Source organism: Chanodichthys erythropterus, chromosome 5 (assembly GCF_024489055.1).
Source record: "Chanodichthys erythropterus isolate Z2021 chromosome 5, ASM2448905v1, whole genome shotgun sequence".
Classification (NCBI taxonomy): domain Eukaryota; kingdom Metazoa; phylum Chordata; class Actinopteri; order Cypriniformes; family Xenocyprididae; genus Chanodichthys; species Chanodichthys erythropterus.
The window spans coordinates 30812307-30824635 of NC_090225.1; the positions used below are offsets into that span (position 1 = coordinate 30812307).

At 37.3% G+C, this 12329-nt stretch overlaps 1 protein-coding gene across 3 annotated transcripts; it reads right to left on the bottom strand.

Moving 5' to 3' along the window:
- Window positions 1-322: 322 nt before the first annotated feature.
- Window positions 323-10860, bottom strand: prokr1b (prokineticin receptor 1b). Of its 3 annotated transcripts, XM_067385462.1 has the most exons (4): window positions 10759-10860; window positions 9609-9716; window positions 8883-9458; window positions 323-1869 (listed from the first exon to the last, which is right to left on the bottom strand). In XM_067385462.1, exons 3-4 carry the CDS (start codon window positions 9350-9352, stop codon window positions 1152-1154), a joined length of 1188 nt encoding a protein of 395 aa, XP_067241563.1. In that variant the 5' UTR covers window positions 9353-9458; window positions 9609-9716; window positions 10759-10860; the 3' UTR covers window positions 323-1151. The 3 variants fall into 3 exon arrangements, with proteins under 3 accessions (XP_067241563.1, XP_067241562.1, XP_067241564.1); XM_067385461.1 differs by lacking the exon at window positions 9609-9716 and having other exon boundaries at window positions 10759-10812; XM_067385463.1 differs by lacking the exons at window positions 9609-9716; window positions 10759-10860 and adding an exon at window positions 10667-10685.
- Window positions 10861-12329: the final 1469 nt, after the last annotated feature.

Consider the following 12329-nt stretch of genomic DNA (forward strand, 5'->3'; position numbering starts at 1 on the left):
GTCAAAATTATTCATGAGACCATACAATGCATCGTAATGCATAAAAAATAATTTCATAATGCATTATACTGTATACTGTATAAATGCTTTAAGTAAAGTGTTACCAAAAAACAAACAATATATTGTTCTATTATACTTATAATCAATAACTATATGTCAGTAGTTTTATATTTTACCATTTTCTTTGATTCACTTAAAGGATTAGTTAACTTTGAAATGAAAATTAGTCCAAGCTTTACTCACCCTCAAGCCATCCTAGGTGTATATGACTTTCTTCTCTCTCATGAACACAATCTGAGAAATATTAATAAATATCCTGATGCATCAAAGCTTTATAATGGCAATGAACAGGGTTCATGAGTATGAAGTGCAAGAAAGCGCTTCCATCCACATCCATCATCATAAACGTACTCCACAGGGCTCTGGGGGGTTAATAAAGGCCTTCTGAAGCGAAGCGATGCGTTTGTGTAAGAAAAAAAATCCATATTTAACAAGTAATGAAGTAAAATATCTAGCTTCCACCAGACTGCATTCCATATTCAACTTGCAAAGCAAGTGTAAAACTCTCGCATTTTAAAAGGCTTACACTACCTTCCCTATTCAACTTACGGAAAAAGCTTAACTGACACGACAAGTTCCGTTCGTTTCGTATGTTGAATATGGAAGGCGTTTTTTACTTCATAACTTGTTAAATATGGATTTTTTTTTCTTAGACAAACGAATCACTTCGCTTCAGAAGCTGTGTAGAGTACGTTTTGCTTTGGATGAATGCACTTTCTTGAGCTCATACTCACTGATGCCGTTCACTACCATTATAAAGCTCAGGATATTTATTAACATAACTCAGATTGTGTTCATCAGAAAGAAGAAAGTCATATACACCTAGGATGGCTTGAGGGTGAGTAAAGCTTGAGGTAATATTCATTTGAAAGTGAACTAATCCTTTAAGTCATTCAGAATGCTTTATGGACTGAGCAGTTAATTTACTAATAAATTTGTGCAAAAAAACTGAAATGATTGGTTATACGTACAAAGAATGAAAATGGCACATCTGACAGGAAAAAACAAACTCTTTTTACTAAAACCACTAGAACATAAGATCAGTCACAAGACTTTCATCTGCAGAACAATGCCAGTATAATCAGGACTCTTTAATCATCTGTAATATGAGTGACATGAAAACCACTCAGTTCGGCTCCCTTCTTACATTCGGTGAGGTTGGGGTTCACTTCTGTCTCCTCTACGGTCTTCCTGGAGGTGTAGGTGGATTTCCAGCGCAGAAGAACGATCCTCTTGAAATACTTCACAGTGTTGTTCTTTACACTGACAAAGCAGAAGGTGTTGATCATACTGTTGCTCATGGCGATGCACTCGATGATGTAGAAAGCCACCAGGGAGTTCCGCTCTCGGGAGATGAGCGTCGGGTGGAAATCGCGCAGGATGGTGTAGCCGTAGTACGGAGCCCAGCAGAGGATGTACGCCGTGAGAATGCCGATGAGCACCATGACCGTCTTTCTCCGGCAGCGCAGGCGTTTGCGGATCTGCTCCGTTTGGAAACCCGGCACGCTCTTGAACCACAGTTCACGGGAGATGCGCAGGTAGCACAGGGCCATGGTGATCACTGGCCCGACGAACTCCACGGCGAAGATGAACAGGAAATATGAGCGGTAGTATAGCTGCTGGTCCACCGTCCATATCTGGGCGCAGAAGGTTTTGCTGCGGTTGGCCCCGTTGGGGACTTTGGTCGCAGACGCGAAGTACGCAGAAGGTATGGAAATGAGCACTGGGACGATCCACACCCCGGTTATGAGACAGTATGCAGTCTGGTGCTTCATTCTGGGCCTCAAGGGATGAACAATAGCCATGTACCTAAAAACGACAAAGATGATCATGGTCAGTTACACAGGGAAAATTCACTAAAACATGCATTTTATTCACTATCCGCCCTCAATCCTGTTTAACCACTTTTGGCTATCTGCACTGGTATAGTGCTGTGCCATGCAAGAATCACACGAAGATTTTGTTTAAAAATAGAGATCACAATTCTCCCAAGACACTGAATAGAAAACTAAACAAAATAACATATTTATTAGAGGTTCTTACAAAATGTTTATTGCTTTAACAGCTCAACAACAACAAAGCTGGAGAATCTCACGCAGCCAAAATGAGGATTGTCAGTGTTGGTGTTCAGCCTTACATTGTTCAAACCGGAGTCGACACTGATGGAGAGACTCAGGAAGAAGTTACAACTTTTAGACGTTTCTGATTGGTTAGTGGATAAATTGATGTAGTTGCTGTGGAGTTGATTCAACTCATCCACTAGCATGTGCCGTCATGTTCATCTTTTGTGTTGAATTGACCCTCGTTTGTGAAGCAGTTCGGTGTAAAATGACGGCATGACAACAACACTCGACTACAACAACTCTTCCTCTTCTCTAATAGAGCTTAGATCGGGCCCAACAAATCAAGCCTGACCCTACCCGAGCCCGAGCACGTTGTGTCCGAGCCCGGCCCGGCCCGACACGTCCACTGTAATTATGAGCCCGAGCCCGATTTAAACCCGACCATTTCTAATATGTGGGCCATTATAACCAGGGGCGGCGCCAGATTTTTTTTTTTTTTTTTTAACGCAGGTGCTGCTGTGCTAGATCATTTAGGCTACAGGGGGGAGCTGCGCAGCGATATAGGCTAAATTATAAAAATACTATTAATAAATGAGCAAAAATTGGCCACTCAATATTAAATATTAAATTATTTTAATTATCATAATTAAAGTTTTAATTTTATTAAATTGAACAAGCTCAACATTCAGCATTCAATCAAATATTCTTAAAGATTAATTATTAATAATAATGTTACTTCAACATATTGTTATTTCAACATAGCCTAATATGTGTGTAAGCAACAAGCAAGATGTGCATTTGTAAATTCGGTGACAGCGTGAGTTACCAGTTTCAAAAGGTGTGTGACCGCGGCGCGCCGGCGCCTCCATGTCATAATTACATTGTCTGCTATATTGCTTTTTATGTATTAAATCCAGGTAATTGGATGATGAAAAATGTATTAAAATTAAGATACAATTTATACTAAACGAAATTCACTTTAAAGAAAATCTTTCTTCAAAACAAAACTTAACAAACTTGAAACTAAATGTGCTTATTTAATGGCTAAAACACGTAGACTAAAGACTCTCTTTTTGTACAAATTGCAGCACATTCATTTAATTCTGAATATTGCACATGTAAGTTGAAAAGCATTTGTTTGTGCATAGTAAACATATCTGTAACATTTATGCATCATAATTGTGCGGGCATTTATTAATTATTATCTTAATGAATAATACACAAGGAAGAAGCATGTAAACTGCGTTGTTTGTTTATTAAAACTAGTTTAAAATGTTTCCATACCTTCGATTTTCCTCCAGACTTGCTCAAAGTCAATTCTCCTGTTTTAATTTTTTTCTTTGCTTCTTCAAGCTCCATGTTGTACTTAAGCCTCGTTTACACTGTTCGTATGGCTCCGACAAGGTTTTGTTCCGTCTTCTGAGCGGTGTCAACTCACACCAGAAGCATTTCAGAAGCGAAGCGGCTGGATTCGCGAGACCACGATTTGCCTGGCCAACATTGTTTTCGTTAATGGTTATATTTTGTCCGGTTTGATTGTGTTTATTGCTATGCCATACTTTATTTTGCTGTAGCCATACAGATGAAGTTAACACACTTAAAATTCCAGTTATGGACAACAAAAACAAAGAAATTTCAAGTTTTTCAACTTCGAATCTCTTGTCTTCAGTTTCTGTCATTATAGTGATGTGAAATATCAGCAGGAGTTTACAGGATTATTTTGACTTTATTTTGTATTTGAGCTGCACGTCAAAAATAGGCGAGGCGCCTATCTTTAGCGAAGCGGCGCAGCGAGCCCCTTCTGGGACGCTTCTCAAACGCACCGCAGCGGCTGGTGTAAACACGAGCATTGACTAGAGTAGCCGCGAATCAGCTCCGGTAGCTGCGTCGCAGCCGTAACGTGCCGCACACGCCTGCAGTGTAAACGAGGCTTTAAGCTACTGAATAGAACAGCACGCACAGCAGGTGTGATGCGTCACGCGTGCGAGACTGCGAGTGCGAGTGGACGAGACGCTGCGCATGACACGTGACGTGCTTTATCAAGGGCCCGACCCGGGCCGAGTCCGGGCTCGGGCAGAGAATCTAAGCTCTATTCTCTAAAGCAGCCCAACATGGCCCCGCCCCCTTTGTTGAGTGTTCTCGGGGGCGGGGTTTATGTAAATTTTAGGGTTAGTGATGTCACTAACTCGGGAAGAAGCTCATTGTAGTCTCTACCAGCCGTTTGTTGTAGTCCTTATAAAGCGATTTCTATAAGAAAATATCTCCCTTTGCATTGAACTTTGAGCATCGTAACTTTGCAGATGTTGTTTATGATCAAACAGCAACATTACACACTAACTAAAGTTAAAAAAGTCAAATCATGATCAACTACCCCTTTAAAAAAAATTGGTTTGGGTGAATGATTCAATGACTCACTCATCAAGACATCACTTGTTTCATTACTGGATGAATCAGTGTTTTTGAACAAATCTCTTGAATGAATGTGTGGCGAGCAGGGCGGGAGAGAGCCGTGAGGGAACGGCGCGAGGCCGGTGACGCGAGTGATAATGAGCATCACCTGCGAGGCGTGCCGGCCTCGAGTCTCTCACGGAGGAGCTCCGGAGGCATAAAAGGAGGAGCGACATCAGTGAAGGACGAGAGAGGACCAGGCCTGGACTTTACGTTATGTTTTATTATGTTTGTGTGGCCGGCAGACGTCCGCGAGGGTCTGCCGGCATTACTTTCGTTTTGTTCTTTGTTTATTTTGTATGAAAGTTTTGCTGAATGTTCGCCGGTTCCCGCCTCCTTCTTCCCGTATCTACGAACTGTGTTACAGAATGATTCAAGCACATTTAACAGTCACTTGTCGCCACCTACTGGTGTAACGATGTAATTGATACAATCTTTATTTTACAAAGGTGATTTGCTCTATTTTGATCACTAACACAGGCATCAGTAGCTATGTTTCCATCCACCTATTTTATGTGCATTTTGGGATATCGCATACAAAAAACGCTGGATGGAAACACCAAGATGCACATAAATTCTAAAAATGTGCATAAAAATTATTTTATGTACATCAAAAAAAGACCTGTGACTTTGCGATGGGATGGCATAACTGGACCAACCAGCGGACCGATCTCGTTAAAGTGATTCGGTATAATTCGCTCCCCGAAGTGCGTCACACAATTGTGTTCACAAACACCAGGCATCTGAATGCAACAGAATGTGACAGTGTTTACTGCAATTCGTCTGCATGCTCTGAGGCACAAGTAACTAATTATATATGAAAATTATTATATACAGTGGCTTCTACTGCAGAAGTGTTATCTTAGCGATATTTAACACCAGTTTATCAGGAAATGACGATTTTGTTCTCACTGGTGCTTTATTCGCAAATGTTTTATTCCAAATTTGCGCACAAGTACTTCTGTGATAATGTGAATTATTATAAGACAGAAATAATGATACTGTGTGGTTGAAAAGACTGTTTGTGAAGCTGTTTCATATCTAAACATGACAACTGCTCTCTCTGGATCAGAACGCAGATTTGAATGTTCGCTGTGATCAGACTTGTCAATTTTTAATAGACAGAGACGAATCGCCGTCATTTAGGAACAAGATCATGTGGATGTTTGAATTGAATCATCAAGCAGCTCTGATTCCTTTTTCTAAGAATTTGCATAATTATGGATTCACCAATGTCAGTAAATGTCAGTGATACCAGTAAAGTATGTTATGTTAGCTTGTATACTGAATTATGAATGGTCTCGTCTTTCTGGAAAACATCTTTTTAACAATTTTACTCTGCACAGTGACTGAGACTTGAGCCTTGTGTGAAAACCTAAAGCTATCTAACACATGTGTATTAATATTACAGTATTTATAATAAATGATTTATCTGTGCACATCATTATTTTTTAAATTCATGTTCCTTATAATCTTGAAGCAGAATAACTTCCTCTCCCTCTTGCAGTGACATCTCTTCTCTTCAGCAACCTGTCACTCACATGAGATCCACCAATAGCAAACCACAACCATCCAATCAATTCCTCACTGACAAAATCAAGTCCCGCCCTACATTTGTTCTTGTTCCGGAAGCCATTTCTCTTGAATATATGTCACAATAGAGAGCTAAACTTCCCTTTCTAGCCAACTTTAACACACTTCTTTTGCTCTGTTGCTTCCTTCAGGAAATGCTCATCTAGTACAGCGTGTTCTATTTGTGTCATTTAAAGATTTTTACCAGTAGATCAGAAACTTGTAAGCCATCCATAATTGAATTTTGCTTAATTATGTTCTGTCATTACAGACAAGTCAAACATCAAGACAAATTTAATCACGAGTGGTTTTTATGTGGCCTTTATCAGAATAAAAAAATAGTACAGGAACCGAAATGTACTCTTGATTCTCTTCTTTTAGCTAAATTGTCACTCTCTGATATAGGACAAAACTGATCACTAATATTTTCAATGTTTCCGCCTGCTTTATTCTATTTCGAGCTGTTAGGAGGGAGCGTATTACAGCTTATGTAAAGACACATAATTGTTGTTTCATCAAGCTGTCTTTTATACATCCATTGGAAAAGAATGTTAAATAATACCCACATAGAGACAGCATTTTAAACAATTTCTTGCCTGAGGGATTCACTCACATTTTTACAGAAATATTCTCCCATATGTCACCATTAGCGCTGTCATCACATTTTTTAAATGTATTGTGAGATTATTTGAATAAAAACAGGGTTCAGACTCAATATTCTGAATGGATGAGATATGTTTGAAGCTGGTAAACACACCTTTGGTAATACTTTCTATGAAGCCTTTATTCAAAATGCATTATAAAGGTATTCTTAAGGCATTATAATGCATGCATAATTTACATGAAGACTTTGTATTTGCCACCTTCAATCTTGTTAAATCTTGTAATATACTCTGCAAATCTTAATCATCGTCAAGATGTGAAATTTATAATACATTATGGGAATTATAATATATATATAATGTGTTCAATGTGTGTTATAACTGTTACTGTGAATATTAAGGTTTTTATAATGTATTATGTATACATTATAATGCTTTCAGAATTTAAATACAGGCTTCACAAATTCATCTACAAATGAAACTTACATCACTATTTACTCATGTTAAGGTTGTTCCAAACATGTACAGTACATTTTGTCAGGGGAAGATTATGAATGAATAACAGCTTCAGTTTCCGTCTCTTTATCACACAAAGCTATTGTACGACATCAGAAGACTGCACTAACCCTAACACTCAATTGGTTTGAGTAGGAAAAACTTAAATTAAACAAATTAGTTGAGTTAAAGTAACTGTTATGAGTATTAAGACCTTTCTTTTTCTTTTGAGTTCACAGCACTGACATATTTCAAGTGAACTGAACTGTTTCATTGTTTTGAGTTGTATGAACTAATTTCTTTTCATTTAGACTAACTTAAGTTTAACAAGAAACTAAGCTGGGATTTCTGTTTCCATGCTTTGCACATGGCACTGGAAAGGGAGAGTAAATGTTAAAATTATGTGTTATAGAATGTTTTTTGTACGAGATTAATGTAAGGGAGATTTAATAGTGATTTTTTTAATGCTAATTTAGAAGAGTTTCAGTTAATGTGTGTTTTTGGAGATTTTACATCATGATGACAAGTGGTGTATGTGGCTTGGTTTGAGCAGGTACAGTAAGTTACATGTTTTAAGTTGCTGTACTCATTCAGTAATTGCTATACCATACTATTGTTAACATGTTAGCAAATTAGCAAGTAGGCGTTTTCTGAATTAGTTTGCTATAGCTAGCAAAATATTTACGTTGATATAACCTGATGATTTTAAGTTAAATGTATAAATTAGTGTACTCAAATATTTCAAGCTAAGAACAATAAAAATGTATGAGTACAAAAAAAACAAAACTTAAACTTTGAGTTTTTTAACTCAAAAAATTCTCATTCAACATTTTTGAGTTCTGATAACTTATTAGGGTTTACAGTGAGGTAAATAACTCATTTGATTTGCAAGAACTCAAAATAAAAAGTGAATTAACTAAATATTTTATGTTAATTGCAAATGTATGAGTTAGCTAACTCAGTACTTCAAGTTAGGAGCAATTAACATGCATGAGTACTACAAACTCAAAACTTGATAGTCCTGCTTACTTAAAATTGGGAACATCATAGCTAAAAAAAAAAAAAAAAGTAAACTGATTACCTCAGTTTTTTTATGTTAGCCCAACTTATTCAGGTTTACAGTGAATAGTTGTATGTACTGTTTTATCACACAAAGCTTTTTATGCCTCTTTTGAAGTGTTATACTTATGAAGTATTATATAATGATTCTTCAAAATCATAATACAGCTGTTTCACTGTTCGTCTGCCTTAAACAGCTTAGAGTTTGGCTAATGAATTATTTTAATTGCCAGATATTGTTTATTGTGCTTATTAGTTGTACTGGGACATTATTGCCTTTATATTTTTAAATACAGCTCTCTAGCTAAGACAGTGAACCGGTTTTCACTTTGTTCTCAATACAGGATAATGCATGACAAATTATTAAATGCTACTGAACAATTGGAAAGCTTTTGTTGCAGAATATTAAATATTTTCGCAGAGTTTTCCATATGAGCAGTATTTAAAGTGCTTTTTTTTTTTTTGTAGTTTTTTTTTTAGGAGCATCAATGCATAATGCATGAATCTGAAAGGCAAGAAGTATGCAGCCCCGGGCTTGATGTACTGCAGCAGGAGTGAGAGACGACATCTAAATCACACCAACCTGTCAACAGCGATGGCCAGTAAGGCATTGGTAGACACATACAGAGACACAGTCCTGAGGTAGTTGACAGAGGCACACAACACTTTCCCGTGGTCCCAGGAGAGCTGTTTGACTACGTAGTAATCCACTAAGAAAGGGCAGCAGACCACGGCCACTATGAAGTCAGAGATGGCCAGGTTAGCGATCAGCAGGTTGGTGAGGTTCCTGAGTTTTTTGTATCGGGCCAGAGTGGCTATAAACACAAAGTTGCCGAAGCCGCACACCAACATGATACAGACCAGGACCGCTCCGATGACAATGGTGGCCACGAAGTAGGCCAGTCCCTGCGTGGTGTCTGGCATCTCATCTGCAGGAACGCCATAGTCCATGTCGTAGAAGTCCGTGTAAGTGTCATGGACGTCAAGAACGGGCACTTGACTGTGAGGGTTCACGTACACGGCTGCCACGTGAGAGATGTTTGCGTCCTCCATGGCAGGAAAACGAGAGGAGCGAGTGAGCTCTAGTAATTTCTGTGGGGTTTCTCTTGTCGTAATGTTTTTCTAGCAGTCTGTGGTCATGATCCAGGCTTTTTCTTGTCTTTTGAAATGTTTCAGATTTCATTTTCAGTAGGAGAAAGCAGCCGCACATGAAACACAAAACATAAACACAGTTAACCAAACACTGTGGTAAACAATATTACCTCTATCTGAGTTTAAAGAGTATCACTAAAATCATCAAAATCCTTACATCTGCCCTAGATCTCTTTTATGTGTTCATCAGAGAAGCAGTGATGTTTGATTCAAGAACAAATCACAAAACCATTTGACTCACAGCGGTTCTCGAGTAAATGTCTCACTGTGGAAATTTAACAGTGAATACATTGAACTTCGATTTCAGAAGACTTGCAATTAAAATGATCTTTTAAGAATGTTTTATAGTGTTTTAGTTAATTGAAAGGTTAATTTCCCTTTCACTGAAGATCAATCAACCATAGTGTTCAAAATATTGTCTTTTGTGTTCAAAGAAAGAAAGAAGTCATACAGAGTTGGAACAATTGTGTGAATAATGACAGTGTTAATTTTTAGATAAACTGTTCTTTTAAATAATGAACAAATGTTCATGTTAAAGGAGTCCTGTGGCTAAATACAGCTCCAGTACAGCAATACTCTCTCCTGCTGTTAAATAATGTGCATGCTGCAGTGTGTCTGTACAATTACTTTACAGCAAAGTGATGAAAAAAGTGGAGGATTGTGGAAATGTTCACTTTGAGAGAAACATGAATAGATGCTATTGAAAAGCATACAAACCTCTTACAACCTTAAGACCTCTTAGGCAACAAAGCAGTAAAAGAATGATGTGTCTTTGCTAAGCAAAAGCATTTAATATCCTATTCTATTTAAAAAAAGATTCTGCTTCTATGAAACATGTATTAACAATGCATTAAAAGGGTATTCATGATGCCTTATGATACATAATGTAAAGCTTCATATATTTCATAAATTATCACTCATAATACATTATAATCTCATAGCATATAAATAATAAACAGAATAATGCAATATACATTATTGGAACTGTACTATTTTATCATGACTGATTTATTATAACCATGAAGAGGTATCATAATGCAATGCAACTGTGCTTAATACTATTGTTTGTTTTCTTGAAATGAAAAATCAGTAATTCTGTCTGCTGGCCGTTTACTTAATTACATAAGAACAAAGCTGTAAAAAGTTCCTAAAGTAGAATAGCAATTAACAGACATCAATAATCACAGATATTTCAAACGTTCAGTAAGTATTTACCACTTTTATCCATTATTTGGGCTGTCACCTCATGTTTTATAATATTTTTAATATAAATATGACCCTGTTTCTCATCTCATGTATAAACTTACCGACTTGTAAGAGTTGAGAGATGTGTGTCATCGTCGCTCGTGCGTGATGTTCCCTGCCTCATCTGTGCACTGCGCGCGATCATGTGTGCAGCTCCGCTCGAGTCCTTCACACAGATGAGCATCTTCTCTCTCCCTCTTGTGGCAAATGTGAAAGTCTGATCATTGACGTCTTCAATCCCCAAGAGCGGATTCATTGTGCCGGTGTGACGCGCTGTTTTGAGAAAGTGTCACGGCAACATACATCAGTACATCAGTCAATATTGACACACATACATTAATAGCCCACATGGAAAGAACCTATATGTGGATATATGCGCATATATGAAACCTATATGCAGTGTATATGCACATATATGCTGCATATATGTCACATATATGCAAAACCTATATCAAAACCTATATTGAAACATATATGTTTATATAGGTTTTTTCCATGTGGGAGCCTATAGAATATATCTAATAGTAAAATATAAAATTGTAGTTTTTATTTAATAACATGAATTAGTTTATTTGTTTGTTCCCTGATTTTTAATTAGGCTAGACTAGGAACTGCTGGTGGTCAGTGTTGGGGGTAACGCATTAAAAGTAACGTGAGTTATACGTAATCAGATTACTTTTTCAAGCAACTAGTAAAGTAATGCATTTCTTTTAATTTTACAAAAGAATATCTGAGTTTAATATGATGGATACTGAAGATCTACATTAAATGTGAACATGTGAACATGCATTTACTCATCTCACTTGCACAAAAACAGATTCAGTATTCCTCAATATGAATAAAAACAGTGAAATGCAAACTCAGAATATTACGCAAACCTGCACTAATTAAATGTTAAATTACACAAATATACTTTATGTATTTAAAGGCACAATATGCACAATTTTGGGATTTGTTTAAATCCAGAGAGTAATTTCTACAGTGGACACAGACCGTGTCTGTGCATCGCCTATCAATGACATCAAACCCGTGTTACCCTCGATTTACGGTTTTATTTTGTAAAATTTGAAATACCAAAGACCCTTTAATATTTGTTTTATTAGACAAGGGAACAACTGTTTGGATACATTTATTGTCAGAAAACTAATTATTGTTATCAATTGTTCTTATTGATTGAATCAGATTTTTCTTGATTTACCACGAGTACCATGTTTTACCATGACTAATATTGATGTTACAGCAGTGTGCAACAAGTGTCTCATAGCAACTGTCAAGCAACGTTATAATATAATATTAACACTCAAATGTATCTAATATGATAAACAGCACTGCTTTACTTCACATACGCTTGACAGAAAGAAGCAGAAGCGGCGTCATCACGGATTCCCCACACCTGGATCACCTCGTCATCTCTCCCTTTTTATGGTCTCACTTGCCTTCACTCTTTGTCGGTGCTATTGTTTATCTTATGTTGTGTTGTAGCTTTGCTTTGGTGATTAAACCCTGTTTTATGTTGAAGTCCGTGTCTGTGCTCTCTCTACTACACACAACCGTAACAGAAGCACTGACCTATACAGTAAGGACTTCAACAATTTAAAGTATGGGCATCTTCCTGGTTCCTGTGCCTCCAAAG